Source organism: Propithecus coquereli, unplaced genomic scaffold, assembly GCF_000956105.1.
Source record: "Propithecus coquereli isolate 6110/MARCELLA unplaced genomic scaffold, Pcoq_1.0 Scaffold12, whole genome shotgun sequence".
NCBI classification, from domain to species: Eukaryota; Metazoa; Chordata; class Mammalia; order Primates; family Indriidae; genus Propithecus; species Propithecus coquereli.
In genome coordinates this window covers 10,646,970-10,668,749 of record NW_012136080.1, presented here as the reverse complement: position 1 = coordinate 10,668,749, position 21,780 = coordinate 10,646,970, and the positions used below count along the sequence as shown (strand labels likewise).

Here is a 21,780-nt window from a genome sequence, read left to right as displayed (position 1 = left end):
GAGGCATGGAAGCAGCAGCCCAGCCTGGCGAGCTCCACGGCCACGGGAGCCACAGTGCTCACAGGCCACATTGGGGATGTCTGGGACTCTCTCAGAAGGCCCTCAAGGTGCAGCCTGGCTACTTTGGGTGCAGCCTCAGCCCCCCAGTCTGTCATAGGAGAGGTTGAACTAGAGGGTCTCAAAGTCCCTTTAGCTTCAGAAGTTCCATGATTATTGGCAGCTGCCCAGGTATGGTAAGGCCATGAAATGTCATTGGCAGTAGGTCCTCCAGTGTGACTTGGCACTGTGCTCATTAAGGAGTGAAGGCTCTGAGAGTCACAACCCAGGAGAGATGCAACCCAGGCTGGAAGGGCCCCCTGCCCTGTGGGATAGGGTGATCTCTGTCCTGCTGAAAAGAACCTGGGGCGGGCCGGGCACAGTGGCTCACGCCTGTAATCCTAGCACTCTGGGAGGCCGGGGCAGGTGGATCATTTGAGCTCAGGAGTTCGAGACCAGCCTGAACAAGAGTGAGACCCTGTCTCTACTAAAAATAGAAAGAAATTATATGGACAACTAAAAATATATATAGAAAAAATTAGCTGGGCATGGTGGCACGTGCCTGTGGTCCCAGCTACTCGGGAGGCTGAGGCAGGAGGATCGCTTGAGCCCAGGAGTTTGAGGTTGCTGTGAGCTAGGCTGATACTGCAGCACTCTAGCCCGGGCAACAGAGTGAGACTCCGTCTCAAAAAAAAAAAAAAAAGAACCTGGGGGCCCAGAGCCCTGGGGCTGGGCCCAGAGCCCTGGGGCTGAACCCAGGGCTGCCGAGGCTGACAAGCCTGGATTTTGATCCTGGATCCCGCTTTTCCGGCTGGGTGGCCTCCAGAGATGAAGGTACTGTTCCTTCCATGCCCAGCTCTCCATCTACTGGGGCCCACAGAGGAGAAAGACGGACACCCGTAAGAGGAAGCTTCCTCTCCCACCCAAGAAGACCTGTTCTGGAGCCCACACTCCACCTTTGTTTCGAGAGTCTCTCCTGCTAGCCAAACAGAGAGAGGTGGTCCTTAGGAACCGAGCCCTGTCTGCCAGCACAGCCTTGACCCGGCTTGGCCCTCCCGTAAGGGGCCTGGGAGAAAGGCCAGGTTTGGAGGCCGGTTTGGAACCAGGAGGCCAGGGTGGTGGAGGTCAGCGTGCGCTCTCATTGCAGGGAACAGCAGCCTCTTGCAGACTGAACTCTGTCAGAAGCATGGGCGGGACCTGCCCCACAGTAAGTGCCATAGCACCACCCAGAACCCACGGAAGGAGACCAGCAGCATGTGGGGCCTGATGGTGGTCGCCCAGCTGCTGGCTGGCATCGGGACGGTGCCCATTCAGCCATTTGGGATCTCCTACGTGGACGACTTCTCAGAGCCCAACAACTCACCCCTGTACATCTGTGAGTCCCAGGCTTGAAGAGGGCTATGGGGAGGGGTCAGGTCCTGATGTGGCACTTGCTGAGGCCCTGGGGGGTTGAACTGAGGTCTGACGGTCTTTGCCCACACCCCAGCAAGTGAGCACAGAGGTATGGGGTCAGACAGACCCTCGTTGAATGCCAGCTCTGTTACCCCCCAGCTGCGAGATCCCGGGCAGATGGCTGAACCCCAGAGCCCCAGGGTCCTCACCTGCAGAATGGAGCTAACATCATCTAGCACCGGGTGGCTGAGAGATGATGAGATGATGTGAGTCAGTCACTGCGTAGATCCTAAACCGAAGCAGCTACTGCTGCTGTCCAGTCCTGCAGGCACAGGCTGGGATACATGTCTTCTCTGAGCCACCCACTTCAGGGCAGTGTGGCCTCAAAGAAGCCCACGGAAACCAGATAGCAGATGACCCTCTGAGTGCCCGAGTCCTTCTCTTAGAACAAACCACACTGAGCATCCTCAGGGCCTATACCTCAGACCAGACAGGCCACACCGACAGGCTCTGTGGCACCACAAGCTCCTGCCGGGGCCACCAGCATCGTATCCACAGGGAGCTTCACCCATCAGCACACCCCCAGGCTGGCATTGCATGCCTTGGGATCTTGAGTGGTTCTGGCTTTGTTTGTGGGAGATGCCATAGGTATGGGCTCATCAAGGCCAGGGGACAGATAGGGTGACACCTCAGGAATCCCCCTCAGCTTGCGAGCCTGGGGCTGCCAACCCCTCTCAACTTCTCTCAGCCTCCTTTCCCTCATTTCCATTCCCAGCCATCTTATTTGCCATCTCGGTATTTGGACCGGCTTTCGGGTACCTGCTGGGCTCTGTCATGCTGCAGATCTTTGTGGACTACGGCAGGGTGAACACAGGTGAGTGTGTGCCGGAGACACACATCCCCATCCCCAGTTCCTCCAAGCAGTCCCCCGCCCCATCCAATCAGGGCAGAGAATGGAGCGTCAGCTCCGCGTGCCCACCACCACCTCCTCAGGCACTCGCTCATCCGGCATCCCGCACTGCATCATCCCGCAGACCGCAGGGAGCAGACAACGTGCCTCCTCTCGCCCGGCCGCTCTGGCCGCTGTGGGAAGGAGCCGCTGTAGCCAACACACTTTCTGCCCTCAAGAAATTTGCAGGAGGAAGCCTTGAGACCTAGGGCAGGGACTCTAATGTCACCACACACCTGCCCATCTTGGTGGTGGCATTAAAAATATTTGTATGGTTCTTTGAATCTAAGATGTTGCTAGTTGTTTTAAAAAGATTTAATAAGAGCTGTTTGAAGAAAAAAAGAAACACTCGGAAAAAATATACGCGTGGATTGTGACTCACATCCAGAAGGGCTTAAGGTCGTGTTTAACTGTGTGGGCACTTGTATGGGACTGCCTGTGTCTCACGCCGGTCCCACTTCGTACTAGCTGAGTGATCTTAGGCAAGTAACTTGGTCTTTCTGTGTCTCAGTTTCTTCATCTGTAAAATGGGGCCAATGGGAGTAAAATAAAGTTGTTGTACAGATTAGAATAAGCCCAATATATATTAAGAGGTTAACAGGTGTGAGCTTGTAATCTTTCAAAACTGGATGGACTAAGTTACCGTGTGGCTGAGAATGGGAAGACACAAACATAGGTGAAAGTGCTGGCTTAACCACTCAGGCGGGAGCCAGACCCACGCCAGGGCTATTGCCTTTGTGAGCATGTCCCGCACCACCCAGCCTCCCCCAGGACAGGGAAGGTCAGCCCTGTATCAGAGAGACAGGCAAAGTGTTTTGGAAGTTCAAAGGCAAAAGAGAGTTCTCCTGCATGAGGCAATCTGAGAGGGCTTCCTAGAGAGGTGACACCTGCTTAGAGCCAGGCCAGATGGGTGGGATTTCCACAGGTAGTGACAGGAGGGAAGGCCTTCCCAGCTGGAGGAAACCAGCTAAACACAACCAAAAGGGTGAGAGGGTGGGGAGTATGGGGAGAGTGGGGGTGGTATGTGACGTTCCCGCTCCACTGAAGTTGTGGCTGGAAGGCAGGACTGAGCCAGGCCCTTGGGAAGAACATACCCACCAGTGCCCAGTGCACAGGTCGGCCTGCCCATCTCACAAAGAATTGGCAAGCATGAAATCTGACCATGCTGCCAGAGCCCAGACTCCCGTCCCCAGGGCTGTCAGACTGCTATGTCATCTGTGTGGTGTCATCTGCCCGTATTTCAAATGAGAGTTGGAAAGCCAGGGGGAATAATCTGCCTCAAGATCAAGCCATCTTTGCTCTTGTGCTGGCACTTCCTGAGTTGGCCCCTGGCTTTTGGTTGCCCAAAGAGACCAGCAACTGAGCCCCCAGTCCACCCAGATAGTGCCCAGGGATGCCTGTCATTGTTTGCCTGAACCATTCTGCCACCTTCTCCCTCCCTCTGTGCCGGGTGGTTTCTTTACACAGAGAAAGGCAGTGGCAGACTGTCAGATCTGACAGGAGAGTTGCAGGAGAGTTGCCAGGGGAAAGCTTCTCCTTGGAGGCCAGGCAGCCATACTGTTGGTTCTTCAGGCTTCCAAGGACCATGGGGCCTCCTTTTAGGGACCAATAAAGTGGGGAGGTGGTAGAATTCAATAGCTAAGGGTGCAGGTTTGGGTACCAGGAAGACGAAGACTTGAAACTAACCAATGAAATGGCACTTACTAGCCTTAACCTGGGACAAGGGACTTCACCTCTCAGATCCTGAGTTTCCTGATTGGTTAGAGGTGGACAGAGGTAATTCCTACCCCATAGACTTGCCGGGACAGCCCAGTGGGATAACAGATGCTGAGCACGTGGCCTAGGGTCTGTCCCACGGAAGGCCTCAGGAGAGTCAGCGCCCTTCACCATCATTCCTGCCAAGGGCTGGCAATTAATAAGGTGAGGCAAAGGTCAGGCTCCCTTCAGCAGGGGACGTCCTGATGCTCTGCTTCCTGCTCAGTGGCCTCAGTGCTCTGGGAAGGCCACAATGGCCTGGAGAGGAAATGTTGTCTCCACCAACGTTCTAGCTCATAGCTTATTTCTTCTCCATTGTGGGAAGAAAGTCAATAAAACTCCCTCTGATCAGAGAGTCTCTTTCCAGTCAGGTGAGATCATGCATTCATTTAACAAACCCCTGCATCTTTTGGCTTCTTTTCAGCTGCAGTTAACCTGAACCCGGGAGACCCCCGCTGGATTGGAGCCTGGTGGCTAGGCCTGCTTGTTTCTTCAGGCCTCTTGGTTCTCACCTCTTTCCCCTTTTTTTTCTTTCCTCGGACAATGCCCAGAGGAGTGGAGGTAAGGTTCTGAGAGCCCAAGACCCTACTTATATGAGTTTAAGAAAAGGAGGTAGAAAATAAGCAGAGCTGAGATGGTATAGCAGGTCATGCAAATTCTGGGTGAAATCAAAGCAAGTTTCAGGATGCAGGACTTCTCAGAGGCGTTGAGAGGTGAGGTGTTCATGAATGTCCAAAAGGCAGTGTATCCTTGTGTCCCCTTGCCATGTTGGCATCTCAAGCATCAGGAGGGCGCCAGGAAGCACAGTTTGGGAAACACTGAGTTCATCTAAATTGGGATGAAGAGTTAAGAGCCAATAAAAGTCGCGTGTGTGACCAGGTGCACTTGAGTTTTGCATTTAATAGGCCCATCATGTCTGAACCTGAAAGACTGAGTAGGGAGGGGATTCTCAGCACTGGAGAGTGTGAGGGTGGCTGAGATTGGAGCGTATCTTGAGCAGGGTGACCTTCCAAGCATCTTCCAGTAAGATCTGCTGGGGAAAGGAATCAAGGAAGGGTGAGAACGGAAAACAAGGAAGAGAAGCCTGGGAGGGGGGCCTTGACGGTAGGCTGAGGGCCTAAAGCCTGTTCTGATCCCATGAAGTTCTGGGGCACTGCAGTGACTAGGGGGGCTATGTGGGTGGCAACATGGCAGTGGATGGGATTGAGGGGTCTGGAAGGAATGAAGGCTGGAGATCCAAAGAGGCCAGTGCAGAGGCCTGAGCGAGAGGCTGGGACAAGGACAAGGATGGCCATTCCTGGAGAAGACTCCTGGACGACTTTGCAGGGAGCTGGATCAGAGGAGGAGAAAAAGATAAAGTTTGTGCCTAGGTTTTGAGCGAGAAATAGAGCTTGATGTTTGGCAATGAGGTGTATGAAATCTAGGCCCAGCTACGGGAAGAGGGGCAGGGGCAGGAGGACCTCGGCTTGTCTTGGGGGAGAATTTCAGAGGCTGGCAGCACATTGTGGGGGTTTGGGGTCAGCAGACCTGGGTTTGAATGCAGCTCTGCTACTTATAAACCAGCTCAGTGATCTTAGTCAAGTTTCTTTGTTCCTAAGCTTCCTCTTCTTTAAAATACTCTAGATAATTAGAGAAGGAAGGAAGGGGGAAGGAAGTTGTGAGGAATGAGACAACGCATGTGGAACACCGGGCACGGTGCCCAGCATGGAGTCAGCGCTCAATGAATGCGAGCGTCTGTTCCTGGCCATGAGTTCCTGGAGCAGCTAACGGTGTCAGAGCTCAGGGGCCTTGCCTCTGGGAGTAGTTCAGATGGGGGCCTCCGGCTGCAGCTGGCGAGGTCGTAAGACGTAGGCAAGCTCACTGAGGTAGCATGTCCCAGCAGCCAGTGGCCCTGGAATCTGAGGGTAGGGGGAAGTACAGCCATGACAGGTAGACAGGGGATGGGATTCAGGACGATACCTTTGGCATCAGTCGTGGGAAAGTTAGGTATGAAATAATATGCCCACAAGTGTCGTGGGAGGCATTGGAACGGATGTGTTCTGGTTGTCGGCCAAAGCCCCAGGCTCACTGAAATGCAGGCAGTGTTTGCCTCAAGAGAGCGTTCTCTGGATGCCCTCCAGACACCCGGGCCTGGGGTGGCTCACCTCTGCCTGGCCCTGAGCCTCCAATACCAGACGGTCGAGGGCCTGGGGAGGGTGGCTGCCGTGAGCCTGGGCCATTAACACTCTGCCCCTTTTGCTGCCTTCAGAGGTCTCCTGCCGGAGCGGACGAAGCAAGGTCGATGGAGGGCGACAGCTCGAGAGGCTCCCTGGTGGATTTCATTAAACGTAACTGACTGGCCCAGGGTGGGGTGGGCGGGGAACCCAGCCCACGTGGTGCCGCGTGGTAAGGGGCAGCAGGAGCAGGTGGTCTGTAGCTGGCCCATCTCCTAGGTGCGCCTGCAGCTCGGGGATCCTGGTGACTACCGCTTTGCAGGTACCAGGAGACCCAAATTCAGGCAGGGTCAGTCCCCTACCCCTGCCCCATGGTCTGGCCCCCATGTTTTTCTCCCTCCTCCCTTCATGTGAAGTGTTGGTCACGCAAGGAGGCTGTTTCCAGTGCCAATCCTGTTTCTGTCTGCCCACAACCTGATTTCTTTTGGCACATCCTCATTTTATTTAGCCTGTGAGCATGTGCCGTGGGAGTCTGAGTGGCTGTGTGCCCCTAGACTGGCCACTGAACATCTCAGTGCCTCCGATTCTTCCCTGAAGAAATGGGGGCGAAGCAGGGTCACCCTGTGGTGGCTGCCACAGGGGCCTGGCCCCTGACGGTGGTCTGTTCGTAGGGTTTCCCCGCATCTTCCTGAGGCTCCTGATGAACCCTCTCTTCATGCTGGTGGTGCTGGCCCAGTGCACCTTCTCCTCTGTCATCGCTGGCCTCTCCACATTCCTCAACAAGTTCCTGGAGAAGCAGTATGGCACCTCAGCGGCCTATGCCAACTTCCTCATCGGTGAGTCTGGAGGGCAATGCAGGAGCTGGGCAGGGGCCAGGCACTCCAGCTGCCCATCCAGGGATGGGTGCAGGCGAGACTGGATGCAGACAGGAGCCAGAGGAGGACTGCCCAAGAGAAAGAATTTTAAGGACATTTTTCCTGGTTGACAATCTAGAATGTTCTTGGCAGATTTCTCAGACTCCTTCCCAGTCAGAAGTGGGTGGAGGCTGGGGGCTGCCTTCCTCCCTGTCGAGGGGCTGGATGTTTGATAGCCTCCCAAAGGCCCTGATGTCAGCAGGGGTAGCAGAGGAGAGAGGGAGGATCAGATTTGGGGTGAGACAAAATGCCTCCTGGGTTTTTCCTTCTTGTCCAGGGGCTCGAATACATTTGCTTCAGTAAGAGAGTACGTGGCCCACTGATTATCAACCCAGGCTGTACTTCAGGCTCCTCTGGAGAGCTTTACAAAATACAGATGCCCAGGTCAATGCAGCCGGGAGCCCCGGCGTGGGGCCCAGCATCTATATTTTACAGCTGAGGTTGAGAACCAACGATGTGGTTCCAAGTACCCAAGGGAATTACTGGGCCCAACCCACAGGCGAGCTTAACCATATTGGATTGGCAAGGTGGTCAGTGTGTGAGATTTTCAGGGTGACTCCCGTGCCCCTTCTGTGTGGCCCTCGAATGTGACTTCACTCCTTTGGCCTTTAGTCTCTGGTACATCAGGGGTCATCACTCTTGTGTAGCTAACCCCATCTGGTCATAGTGAGGGTGCCGTGAGGGCCCAAGCAATGAGAGGTGCTTAATAAATGCACATCCAACCCACAGGCTGCAAGGGCCCCACTTCTTTATTTTTTGCAACAGACAGGGCAATCCTCTATGTCAAGATAACTCTCTAGATGTGCCTGACAACAGTAAATGCTCAACTAATGTCAGCTATTATAATTATAATTTATTAATAATATATCAGATGGTCCTTCCTGAAGCCATGCTCCCTTCTCAGTGGTCCAGCTCAGTGTCTGTAGCCCACATGCACTCCCAGGCCTGTGCACCCACACCAGCTCCTTCTCTCCAACTACAGGTGCTGTGAACCTCCCTGCCGCAGCCCTGGGGATGCTGTTTGGAGGAATCCTCATGAAGCGTTTTGTTTTCTCTCTACAAACCATTCCCCGAGTAGCTACCACTATCATCACCATCTCCATGATCCTCTGTACCCCTCTCTTCTTCATGGGATGCTCTACTCCGGCCGTGGCCGAGGTCTACCCTCCCAGGTAATGGGAGTAAGTGGTGTGGAGATGCTTTTTGCTAAGGCCAGAGCCTTGATCTGGCTGCCATACATCTTCCTTCCTGCCTCCTTGACTCTCTTCTCTGCGATGCACTTTTGATTTGCTATCTAGTTGCCATAGCATAATGGTGAGTACTCTGGACTCTGATCTGATCTTTCACGTGGCAACTTAGAAAGTCAGGTCTTGAATAGCATGCTCCATTATTACAAGAGATCAGAGTCCTAGTGGGCCGCCAGCATTCAGGGTTAGGGTTCTGTTTTTTAAGAAGCATCAAAAACTAATTCATTTGGTTTCAGGATGAATCTGTAGGGCTGTGAGCCACAGGCACCAGGAGATAAGCTATGTTTAGCATCAGCTCTGTGCCGGCTGGAATTACAGTCTCACTGAACTGCTGAGGAAAGACGAGAGGAGACTTGAAAAGATATGGAGAGGAACAATGAAAGTGATGGCAGACTTGAAAAATTAGGGCAGGTAAGGAGGAGGGCAGCTAAAGTCTAGCTATCAGTTTGCATAAAGCAATATGGGTCATGGGCTTAAGTCTGGCTTTATGTTCAGGATGAGGGGAAAGGAACATTTTCATTTTTTTCCTGGGTGCCACCTTTCAGCAAGCTTTTCTTTTAGACTTTGCCTAATGAGGTTGCAACACTGGAGACAGAATCAGTGTTTTCTCTTTCTCTTTGAGATAACTTCCTCCTGTCTTTGGCTGGTAAAGGAGGGAAGGGAGGGAAGGGAGGAAAGAGAGGGTCGCTCAGGGCAGGGACTGCCCCCTGGTGTGTGCTGCCCTTCTGCAGGCTGACCGTGGATTGAGAGAAGCTGAGAATCCTTTGGGGCCTTTTGATGCTTTCCCTGGGCGTTTAGCACACGGCTTCGGCTTCGTCATCAGACAGGCCTGGGTTCTAGTCTTGGTGCTCTTTACTAGTTGGGGGAAGTTACTTATCTAAGCTTCGGTTTTCTCATCCACAAAAGGCGAATAATTAATTGTAGACTCATTGTGATGATCGTGCATGAAAAGCCCCTGGGCACAGTGCCTGGCACATAAAAGATGGCCCGTAAATGCTAAATATCATTAGCATAATTATATTAGTGGAAGATCTGGACTGTGGTTTGTGAGTCCCATCCCAACCCTCCCCAAAGAAGGTCATGAATATCAGATATTGTAGACAGTGGAAACAGTAAGACCAACCAGCGAAACCCCCTGGGTGGAAGCTCAGGGGATGGAGCGACCTGGGCAATGTCTACGCTGACCCAGGAGACAGGCAGCAAGCTAGAGCCCGGATTGCCTCAAGGGGACTCGCCACTGTCTCCAGCCTGAGCCCAGCTGGAAGAAGAGAGAGGGCCCATATTGCCTGTGACTTTCCCATTGCAACTGCCATTCTCTCATCAGGTTGGCTGGTTGTCCTGACTCCTGCTGTGGCAGGAGGTTTGCCGACTAGGCCTTCTCAGCTGACAGATTGGTGGGTTTGGGCTCTGAGTAGCAGAAGAAACAGACAGGTGCCGTAACCACTGAACAGTGGCAAATTTATCGTTGGCTCTACTAGGCATAATTCAGATCCCAGGGTGGCGCTGGCCCAAGACAAATAGAGAGGCACAGACACATTAACTGGCCAGGAACTCACACTGGCTGGAGTGTAGAGTTTTTTCTTTGGTCTCGCTTTGTTTGATTCTCCGTTTCCTTTTCTGCTGGCAGCACATCAAGTTCTATACATCCGCAGCCTCCTGCGTGCCGCAGGGACTGCTCGTGCCCAGATTCTATCTTCCACCCTGTCTGCGGGGACAATGGAGTAGAGTACCTCTCCCCTTGCCATGCTGGCTGCAGCGACATCAACATGAGCTCCATAGCCTCCAGGCAGCCGGTAAGGGCAGCTGGGGTCCCAGAGGCAGGAGGAGCCCCATGGGGTCTGGGACTGCTCCCCGGCTCCGGGATGGGCAGGGCTCCACACACTCCCGCTGCCAGCATCCTGGCCTCCTCTGGGCCACGCCCATCCTCTCTCTACCTCCCCTTCCCTAGGGACTTGACCAGATGCCGACAGCCCAAGGTCAATTAAAGACTGGCCAATGTCCAACAAATTCACATTCTTAAGGCCTGCCAACGCTTAGAGCAGAAACAAGACAGAGCACTCCGTCAGCCAAGGCCTTCGTGCCTCATCCTGATGGGTCCTGATGGGACATCTCCAGGTCCTGCATTCTGGCCATGTTGCAAAGCCATGTGGGCTGGCCCAGATAAAGGCAGAGGCAGAGGGCCTCTGTGACATGAACCTGGAAGGTTAGAGCCAGAAGCAGTAGTCGAGAGCATTTTGTTCAACCCCTCAGCTCCCAAGTGTGGCCACATGACTGGCCTGAAGTCATGCAGCTATTAATATTTAGGGGCTGATCTGGGACTAAACCCAGGGCCCTGCCTCAATCTGTTCACAGCCATGTATCTCCTGGCCACTAGCCTTCTACTTGGGCAGCCTACATTCTGTGTTCACTTGGCGAGGGCCTATCCATCTCTCTCTGATCTGGCTCCAGACCTTTTAGGATCAGCCAGCAGCAAACCAATTTGATCATTTGTTTAGTTATTCAACAAATAGTGAACACTAGGCACATCCTTGGGTGCTGAGGGCATGGAAGTAAACCCATCAGACAAAGTCCCTGCTCTCATGGAGTTGGCATTCTATCAAATAAATGCACAAGAGTTTTAAAGAAAGTAACCCATGGCATTGAGAGATTTAATGGGATAGAGATTGCCTGGGGCCTCCCTAAAGAGGTGACATTAGAACTCAACAACCAAGAGAAGAAACCCAGTGAAGACCTGGGAGCAAGCATTCCAGGTAAAGGGAACAGCAAGTGCAAGTCCCAAGGCATGCATGTACTGGTGTGCTATAGGAGAAGAGAGGAAAGGCCAGGGTTGGCACTGAGTGAGGAATGTCGCACCCAGCCGGGCCAGGGAGCAGGCAGGGGCCAGGGCCAGGTAGGTCAGGCTCAGGAACCTCTGAGCAATTGGGAAATCTATGTAGTTACCATAAGGATGCCCTAAGGAGAGGAATGTGCATTATTCCCATAAGTCTGTGGAGGGCGTGGGCAAGGCTAGCCCCCCCTTACCAATCCCTTCTCAGAGAACAGGGCATGGCTGCTTCCACGGCCACTCTGTGGGCAAAGGAGTGTGCCCCTCAGGCAGAGGGAGGATGAGGAACTTGGGCAGGATGCTCTCTTAGTTGCCTTCCAGTTGGAGGAGTCTGTGGTGGCTTCTGTGGTTTTCTTATCTTTATTTACTTCTGACTCACCTACTTCCAGAAATAATCTTGGCAAGTTTCCAATAACAGCATAAATATGTCAAGATAAAAATCCATTAGCATAATATCTAGAAAAAAATAGTAGAGTATAAGGAAAAAAATCTGTAATTATAAAACCCAGACTGAGGATGGTAACAGCAATATTGTATTTAACTTACTTCTGAGCTTCCTAGGAGTCAATGTAACAAAGGTGCATAGTTCCCACTGTCTGTGGAAGGAAACACACTGTGTCATTAGTTCCAGTATTGGCCCCATAACTGTTATAATTCTTAAAGGATCATTGACTGGGCCATCAGACACTACAAGAAGCAAAGTAAAGACCACCAGACAAGGGCAGTGGCCACCAAAGTGCAACAGTGTTGAGCCACACAGACTTGCAGACTTCAGACAGGGGCCTCTTTATCTGGAGTCCTTTACAGACAGAAGGAATTCCTCTCAGGCAGGGAGCTCCCACAAAGGCTTGACAGTTGCAAAGCTCAGGGGATTTTATTGTATCCCTACTGCTTTCCTCGTATTTGTACCTTCCCCTGAAACAAACACAGAATGGCAAAAACAACAACCTACAAAACCACCACCACTAGGCACAGGGTGACCTGGTCCAGAGGACAGCCCTCCCCAGCCCCTGGCTCCAAGCTGGGCTGGGCCTGCCTGGCGGTGAGAGCCTGGACACCCAGATGCGGGTGACTTCTGGGGGGCCCTGCCCATGCTGGAGGACAGTCACTGTTGCCCAAACAGTGACAGAGGCAGGACCTCTGGGACAGCCTGAAGCCGTCACCTGGTCTCCTCCTCAGCCTCACCCAGCTCTCCTGGGGACTTGGAGGAGCCAGGGGTTTAACCCGTGGGAGTCTCAGGAAAGAGCTGGTTCAGACGTCTGAAGCGTGTGGAGGTGAGATAATAACAGTAGACTTTCCTCTTTTTCCCTCCCTTTCCTCTTCAAGACCTATTTGAACTGCAGCTGTGTGACCGGGGGATCCGCCTCAGCAAAGACAGGATCGTGCCCGGTCCCCTGTGCCCACTTCCTGCTCCCGACCACCTTCCTCATCTCCTTCGTGTCCCTGATAGCCTGCCTTTCCCACAACCCGCTCTACATGATGGTTCTGCGGTGAGTGGCGCCCTGGGGGGCCAGGCCTGGCTTTCCCATATCTCCCTTTACTCTGCGCTCAGTTGCTCCCTTCCCATCTCTCCTCCATTTTCTGGCCCTCAGAGTCCTTTGAACAATGACACGCAAGCTTCTTTTGGTAATACAGGAACATGATGCTAGCAGGAACAGTGCCAGGGACCCTGCCGGTGCGGGCTCTGTGCTGAGGCCCTCACTGCTTGGCCTCACGCGGCCCCGTGAGCACCTCCACTCTGCACGTGGGAGGTTAAATCTCCAGCCTAGGATGGCAGACCTGGCGAATGGCTGAGCCATGCTGTGGAAATGCTGTAGGTTTGCTTATTTTTAAATCCTAAAGGAACTGAGAGGAGGGAAGAGAATTCAATTGGGCGTACAAACCAAGGCAGGAATTTTGATTGAGATCTTGGGCCCCTTCTGGTCTCTGCTCCATGAGGCCCTGACTTAATGCTGGCTTAAGCATTCAGGAACATTCCAGAGACAGAGTGGGGGCTATGGAAAAGGATGAAAATGAGAAAATTCCAGTATCCTTGGATGGAGGACCAAGTCCTCAGGTCAGGAAGGGAGAGGCCAGGGTGGGAGGGGGAGGGGAGAGGTGTCCCATTACAGCTGGAGCTGAAGTGCCTCTGAGGTTTTTACAGGGAATGACCCTTCCTTCACCTCACTGGCTGCAAAGGGGAAAACAACATTTCAACCAAGTTCACTTAACCCACCCCCTGCCCTCCCTCCTGTCCTCACTCGCTTTCCAAGCAGAGAGGGAAAAACACAGGATTTGGCCTTCCCCTGCCAGAGTCAGTCCCTGTACTGCTGCACGCTGAATTAGTGTCTTGGGTGTTACTTAACCTCACTGAGCCTCAGTTTCCTAATTTATGAAATGCGGATAATGATATCAACCACAAAGGGCTGGTGTCAGGACAATATAATAAATTGCTTTGTAAATATATGGTGCTCTGCATATTGGTCAATTATCACTATTAACTGAATTATAATAATAATTATTAACAGCTATCTAGGTACACATGACTTACTTTCCCCAGAAGGCTAGGAGATGAGGAAGGAGCAGAAGCAGCCCCTTGTTTGGGGTCTAGGATTTTACCCTATTTACAAATTAGCTATCAAGTTAGCTTGCAAGCTTTCAAGCTACTGTTTCAAGGATGCTGGCAGAAGATATGAGACTCCTGGGTCAGAGACAAAGGACTTTATAACAGCATAAAAAGCAGCATGAACCTCATGCTATGTCAGTTATCCTTGCCCCCCAAATCCTATAGGGGTGACACAGAGAGGCCCAGGTGTATGCTTTGCAGGAACACCAAGTGTGAGAGAGCTGCTGCTTATACAGTGAGCAGCGAGAAAGACCGTTCTTGCTCTGGGAGAAACTTTAACTCATGCCTCAAGGTTGCTCACTGCAGCCACAACCCTGAGAAGTGGTGCAGGAAAAAAGCAGTTAGGACCTTGCATTCTTGGCATACTCAGCAAGAAGGTGCAGGGATGCTCAGAGTCCATGGCATGTTGCTTTCCCCAATACCGCTGTCACCCCCTTCTCTACTGCCTGCCCCCAATCCTGTGCATTCCGAGTACTGATGCTTTCACCTAAGGCACCACGGTGGGCTTCCCCTCTTACACCCCGGGTCAGATGGACCACGGTGGACCCTCTAACCCTGAGATTAATCTGGGTGAGGCCATAAAGAGGAGAGGGGACACAGTAAGGAAATCTCTCAGGGAAGTCCCTAAGCAGCAGGGGAGAGGGTGATCCTTGTCAAATCTCCTCCCAGAGGACTTCAAACCCCAGGGATGGGGAAGTCGTGGAGAACAGAGCATCATTCCAGCCAGAGCACAGGCTTCTCTGGACAATCTCCCCAAGTCTGGTCAGGGGCAGGGGTGAAACTGGAGAGGAGGCCCCAGGATTCCAAAATGATTTAAAAATAAATCCCAATGGAGAAGAGGACAGAATGGATGCTATTTAGCATGAAGGAGAGGCTTAGAGATGACTTTGTGGGTGATCCAAGCATTACTTATATCAGTGCTGGCCCCCGAGCAGCTGTGGGAATGCAGGCTGGGAGTGAAGCTCAGCTGAAATGTGGAAGGAGAGAGAGTGGTCAGAAAGCCATGGCTCGGACGGTGCAAAGGCAATGTATGTAACCTCAATGTTTGCACCCCGTAATATTTTGAAAAAAAAAAAGAAAACCAGTATTGATTCAGGGCCACATGGGACAGAGCCAGAAGGGGCCCAAGATCTCACTCAAAAGCCAAATTGGGGTGCCGAAGTCCCATTTAGTTGAGAATCTAGGGAAGCAGCTGCACAGTTCACACACCCACAGAGCTGGCCCAGAGTAGGGAATTATTTTAGTTGTGCACAGAAGCCTGCAGCCCAGGGGCCCTAGGTACACTTTGCACCAGGGCTGCCTTTTACTGGGCTCAGACGCCCTTTGGGAGTTGTTCAGACCTGCTGCTGTCAACGTACCTGCCAGCACCCTTCTCTGCTCCCAGCTTCTTCCTCCCTCTGCCTCTTGAAGGGGGCACCGGGCAGCCCTGAAAACCACATAGACCAGGGGTTCTCAAGTGTGAGTGTGCATCAGAATCTCCTACAGGGCTTGTTAAGACAGGTCTCTGGGCCCACCCCCAGGGCTTCTGACTCAGTAGGTCTGGGCTGGGGCCTGAGAACCTGCATTTCTAACAAGTTCCCAGAGCACACCGATGATCCAGGGAACATGCTGTGAGAACCACAAATGCAAACAACGGGGCCTTCAGCCCAGGTGAATCAGGCCATGTAGGACAGGTTCTGACCCGCCCTGAGGCTGGCCGCCCCTGACTGAGGGATAGTGCAGCCCTGAATCCTCCCACTGCTGATTCCCTGTCTTCCTTTTCAGTGTAGTGAACCAGGAAGAAAAGTCATTTGCCATCGGGATACAGTTCTTGCTGATGCGCTTGCTGGGTAAGTGTCTAGGATCCCCTTCCCAAGAAGTGGCCCCAGGCTGTGGAGTGCAGGGCAGGGAAGGGAGAAGATCACATCTGCATGGTAAAGAGAAGCTGTGCAAAATCAACAGCCGACGCCAAAACCCCGTGTGGACAGTGTCCCCGATTGCTTGAGGTTAGGAAAGACTCCCTCTATGGCATTAATTTCAAACTAATTTATGTAAGAAAAATGGACACAACTGAAAATAGCTAATAGAGAGTTAAAGATAGGTATTTTAAGATCTTTCTCCAAGAACTTGTGGTAGGAACAAAACCTTGTATTCTTACCCCAGCCAGAATAGGAGCTAGGCCCAGCCTTGGCTTCCTTCCCAATTTACAAAATTCACTCCTCCTACTGCTGTTCAACAAAAGTTTCTTCTGTGTGGTGCCATAAGCCCAACCTTGCCTGCCCTCAAGCAGCCCAAAGCCCACCAGAGGAATGGAGCTGTACACAAGTGACCGGATCAGCAGTGCCCCACAGGGACACTGGCTCTCCCTGGGTGTGTGGGCTGGGTGGTGGGGGCCACTGCAGGCCCTTCCCAGGACTGCTCATGTGGGGGTGCCCCTTCTTGACACATCCACATACTAGATTTAACACCAGGCATTAATATGGAGATACTTGCAGTGACAGGTAAACAGAAGTAAAGGGACTGAATGCAACTGAGGATGTATTTATTAAGGACCTAGTGGGTACAAACTGCAGGGGGGAATATGGAGATCCCAGAGAGAGGGACTTCAGTTTCCAGAAGGTGTATGTTCCAATGTTAAATCTGAAATCCTGTAGAGTCCACTGTGCCTCATTACCCAGGAGGCCAGGTCCACACCTCTCCCTGCAGTGGCTTCCATTTCATTCTAGGGTGTGTGGGTGATGTCCTTCCTGAGGCTGGCTGTATGGGAACTCTTACAGGGCCCAATCCAACCCCAGGTTGCGTGAGGTGTCTGGATAATGAGGAATGAACCAGCTTTTTCAACCAGATTTCTTGGCCTCGGCCCACTTGCTTCTCTATCCCCGTTGACCCCTTTGAGCCCCTTCAGACCTGCTCCTCTGGCCTACATTATAAACACCAAGGACTCAGGGCAGTGAGATCTACCTGTCCTCTTGGCTGAGGCTAGGAAAAACTGTTGTCATCATAGCTCCTCATTTTCATGTATAACTTATCATTCATAACTTTCTCTAAAACCTCCCCTGGGAAGGAAACCTTGCATTCCTCCTGGCCCAGCCAGCAGCTGGGATATGCTCTGAAGAGCCCTGCCCTGCTTCCTCCAGCAACCTTGAATATGACCTTGAAAACAACTCTCCCATTTTTCAAAGCACTTGCTGCTTTTGTTTTTCCATTTGAGGTCAGATAACTCAATGTGGGGCCACAGTTAGAAAACCCAGGCCAGGAGGGATTCCATTTATCAACCAAGAATGCAACTCCACCCTGGGGTAGAAAGAAGGACTTCCTACTCATAAACTCCAGCAGGTTTAAAATTACCCATTGGGATTTGGTTGAAAATTTTTCTGGACTTCATTTCTACTTAGGAAGGTATCCTGGGAGGTCAGCCCATCTAGCCAGTTTCCAGTTCACCTGGAGATGGGAGTGAGCAGGGTCTGAGTAGAGAGGCTGCTTCTCAAAGTTTCCTGCTTATGGGTGGGGCCACATGCAGAATGTCATCTCTTTCCTCTGGAAGCAGCATCTCACAGGGCCCTAAACAAAGTCTGGGAGGCTGTTCTTAGCACTGTGGTTCTGAGAATGGTATCGCTCAGCCTGGGTACAAATCCCAGACAAGCCCCTTCCCAGTCCAGTGACGGTCTAGAACTGTGGCTAATGATACAGAGCAAGGAATGTCCAGAATATTTAATACCAGGAAAGCATAGCCCCTGCTGGACCAGATCTTACCACTCAGCTTCTGGGAAGTTCAGGGGGCTGGGAGCAGAACCTCTGAGCAGCCAGGATGTTGAGAGGCCTTCAGGGGTGTTGTCTGATCCAATAGGGCAGCTTGGTGTAGTGGAAGCACATGAGATTCCAATCTCGGTAGGTCAGGGTTCAAGTCCAGCCCTGACCCCTCTTGGCTGTGTAACAGTGAGCTAGCCAAGCTCCCCATCCTCCTCACTAAAGTGATGGCACCCACACCTCTGGGCCAGTGTGAGAACTTGAGAAGTCGATGCTCTCGGGAGCCTCCTGCTCAGCGTGGAGGTCAGCGTATCTCCACCTGGGGCCAGTCTCAGGCGTGAGAACTGTGTTGGATGTCTGCCCTGGCATCAGGGTGACCCCTGTGACTCATTTTGCCTTGAAGGCCCAGGTCCCTTTTCTCTTCTAAGCCTCCTGGTGAAAGAGAAATTCAGGCTTCACTGAAAGTTATTCTGCTTTCCAAAGTCACTATGATGCCCAAGGGCGGGGCAGAGCCATTCTCATATGTGTGAACCATGCCGGGGAGCTGGGGGGGCTCCACTCCCCACCCTGCCTGCACCTCAGCCTTCAGCTCCATGTGACCTGGGCTCTCTGAACTCTTCCCCCACGCCAGCCTGGCTGCCGGCTCCAGCCCTCTACGGCCTCACCATCGATTACTCCTGCATCCGGTGGAGCTCGCAGTGCTCTGGGAGGCAAGGGGCCTGCGCCTACTACGACAACGACGCCCTTCGGGACAGGTGGGGGCCCGGTACACACATGAGTCAAGGAGGCCAGGTCCTAGGCCTGGGCAAAGGGTGGTCATCTGCCCAATGGCTACAGGGACAGGCAGCAGCAGAAAGAAGGCACGGAGATGGCTGGAGTGTGAGGGAGAGGCCATGGCTGTGGGACGACCCCAGGCCAGCCTCCCACCACTCAGAGAGAGGGGCCCCCATCTGGCAGAGCTCTGTGAGCAGGCGGCCCAGTTTGTCTCAATGGGCCAAGCCCAGCTGCAGTTCTGCTGATTTCTGCTCCCCTTCCAGCCACCTCCCCTGCTGCCATCATCACATGGCCCAGAAGCCATGGGAAAGGGGGCTTGAGAGGCTGGGGGGCTGGGAACGGTGTGGGGGTGGCAAAGGCCAGGAGAGGGATGGACTGAGAGGACAGCAAGATGTCCCTCTCCTGCTGGCTCTGCTCAAAGGATGGGCCCCCCCAGGGCTGGCTGGGGCAGCCGTTTCATCTTTGGCCCTCTGGGGGAGCCAGCAGAGGGATGACGAGCACTGGATTAGGAGTCCTGTGCCTACTCCTGGCCTACATTGGGGTCAAAGGAATGAGGAAGGTGATCCCCACCTGGGTGGTGACAGATCCTTACCTGCATGGTGCCCACACATGCCCTGGGCCACTGTCAGAATGAGGCTGCACTTTCTGATGGTCCTGGCCCTAGGACCTGGGCTGCAGAGCCCCCTCCCTCACCGGCCCTGCCTCCTCCTTTCCCACAGGTACCTGGGTCTGCAGATGGGCTACAAGGCCCTGGGCATGCTGCTGCTTGTCTTCATCAGCTGGAGGGTGAAGAAGAACAAGGAATACGATGTGCAGGAGAAAGCTGCGGGCCTCATCTGACCTGGGCCCGGGCCATGTCCTGCTCCAGAGAACAGACCCTGCCTCCTCCACACCTGCCTGTGTTCACCAATGTTAGCGTATCATTTCCTTTTTATTTTTTTAAATAAGAAAGAAAACCCCAGTCACCATTTATTTGCCTTCCCTGCCTCCTCCTCTCAAAGTCCCTCCTGTGGCTCCTGGGTGGGCCACAGCTGGGGGCCAGGTCTTCCCACATGCCCAGGCTCTCCTCAGTGATGGGTCCTTCGACAAGCATGCCCACTGAGGTAGCCTCTGCCCCTCACCAGCGCTGCGGGGGGGAATCCTAAGTGGAGAGAGAAACAGGGTATCTGCCCTCCTTTCCAGGCGGCCCAGGTCTCTCTCTGACTACCCACACCCCCCAGAGCAGTGGGTGAGAGGAATGGAGTGGCTGAGTTATCAACAGCCAGAGCCACTCTGGGAGTGGAAGCCTGGCTACAGCCCGCTTTGCACCTGGGTTTGGCATCAGCATGGACCGTGGGAGGGGCTGGCTCCCATCCCCCTCAGATAGTGCCCATAGAGGCCGCTAGAGGCCACTTAGGGAGCTGCAAGGTTGGGAAGTGTGGTCTCTGTCCGTCACCTGCATGCAAGGACTAAAGACTAACCCTGAGGATGGGTCATCCAAACGCTGTTCACGTGAACCCTGGACCTGTCTCTCCTTGGATCTGCACATGTCCATCCCTGTCTTTCTGGGGCCACGTTTCAAGAAAGTCACAGCACAGTGAAGACCCCAAGGAGGGCCTGCAAAATGGTCCCAATGCCCAGCCTCCCATGCCCACAGCACAGGACAAATCCCGTCATCTCAGAGTAATGGGAAGACCTTCCCCGCGTTTTCCTGGAGCAGATGAGTGGGCTTCACATGGACGTCCCTGCCTGGACTTCAGCCTGTATCCCGAGGAGTAAAGAGAGGCTGTCTGAGATGTCAGCAAAGCAAGTGAGGAAGCAGAGTGGATGTCAACTGTCACCTAGCAGATGAAATCTGCAGCCCACAAAACAGAGGCCAGTGAGGTTGACCTTCCTGATTTCAAACACGCTTGTATTCATCACCATTTTCTCAGCCTCTTCTCACTGCCCCAGAGGAGTGGGCACCTGGATTGAGAGATATCGCTGCTATGTGACAGAGGTTGAGAGACAGAAGTCAACAAAGGAGGCTTTTCATCAACAAATACAATATTTATTGCAGACCAGCTTTGTGTAACACAGTGCCGGCGCTAGTACATGGTTCTCCACTGAGCTTCTCTTACCTCTTACCTCACCTCCCTCCATTTCCATTGGGCATCCTCCCAGAGTGGGCTTGGTGGACAGTATAGAATAGGGGTAGGGGCAGGGACAGGCACAGCAAAAAACCAGAGATTGTCAAGAAGGATCCTGACCTGACCACCCATGCTGTCCCTGGCCCCACCAGGCTGACTCTGTACCTGGCCCTTTGCCAGAAAGATACCTGGCTCACCATGTCCTCTGGAGCAGCTGGGCATTGGTCATTGTCATACGTGACCCTTGACTGCCACTCCTATTGGAAGACCTTCTCCAGAGCACACTAGGAGCCACCTCTGGAAAGGCCTCATATGGTGATCAGCCAAAAAATTTATTTCAGTGGCCAAACTGCTGTGAGACGGAAGTCTTTGTGGAAACCACTGTTATAGACAGCCTCATTTCCAAAGATCTCACTCAGGAAAGGAGGCTCCATGCAACCTCAGGGGCCAGTTTCAGCATTTGCAATGGTTCCGCCTGGAAAATGATTCCCTGCAACTAATGCTGGTCTTTCTCGCTGTGATTTAACCAAATTCTGAAGGGACTGCCTTCAACTGAGTTCACAAACAACGAATGCCAACCTTCAGCTTCTAGAAGATTGGTTGCCTTCTCAAACCTTTATTCTATTATGATATTGCTATTAATATATTATAATTTTGCTATTTATGTAACTTGGTCATAAATTCATGCTATCACATATATACATCAGATGGCAGACAGAACCTGCACCTTCTGAACAGAGGTGGTGACCATGACACAGCCCCCAGGGGCCCATGGCCATGGGGACTAGAGGTAATGCAACTCTCAACCATCAGGCTGGTACCAAGCAGGCACTGGGAGCTTCTTGTTCCTTCAGTGGAGTCAAAGGCCCTTGGTGCTGAGCTCTCAGGGGGCCTGATCACTGCCGTTGAGTTTATATCCAGAAGTAGGGTTGGACACAAATAGCTAAGTCCGTGATACAAAAACAGAATTAATATCATAATCATAATTGATCACTTGGTCACAACCAATACTCCTCCCAGCAAATCTGTCTTCTCAGTTTCCAGCAGGGAATATAATGGTGTCATTTTCATTTCACTTCTAGAGCAAAGCTTAACACACTTCCTTGAGCATAATAAGATGTTCATAGAGGATGTTGTTAAAATGCAAATTCCCAACACCCTCCACCCAGCCCCAGACTCTATTTCTGTGGGTCTGAAGGTGACCCAGGAAGGTACTTTTACTGACTCCTCTCTTGAGGCTGATGTGGGTGGTCCTCAAACCCCATGTGGTGGGCCATCTGTATAGCAGAGCCTTGGG

General features: G+C 52.7%; 1 protein-coding gene across 1 annotated transcript in view; it reads left to right on the top strand.

Annotated features, from left to right (window-relative positions):
* The window catches only part of SLCO2A1 (solute carrier organic anion transporter family, member 2A1), a 78,220-nt gene extending 58,618 nt beyond the window's left edge, over nt 1-19,602 (top strand). Inside the window, exons 4-14 of the mRNA XM_012663715.1 lie at nt 1,184-1,411; nt 2,204-2,302; nt 4,557-4,693; nt 6,381-6,459; nt 6,957-7,121; nt 8,182-8,371; nt 10,074-10,239; nt 12,597-12,760; nt 15,640-15,704; nt 18,233-18,356; nt 19,095-19,602. Of these exons, the coding sequence (XP_012519169.1) occupies nt 1,184-1,411; nt 2,204-2,302; nt 4,557-4,693; nt 6,381-6,459; nt 6,957-7,121; nt 8,182-8,371; nt 10,074-10,239; nt 12,597-12,760; nt 15,640-15,704; nt 18,233-18,356; nt 19,095-19,215 (1,538 nt within the window). The 3' untranslated portion in view covers nt 19,216-19,602. The remainder of the gene's footprint in view (nt 1-1,183; nt 1,412-2,203; nt 2,303-4,556; nt 4,694-6,380; nt 6,460-6,956; nt 7,122-8,181; nt 8,372-10,073; nt 10,240-12,596; nt 12,761-15,639; nt 15,705-18,232; nt 18,357-19,094) is intronic.
* Nucleotides 19,603-21,780: the final 2,178 nt, after the last annotated feature.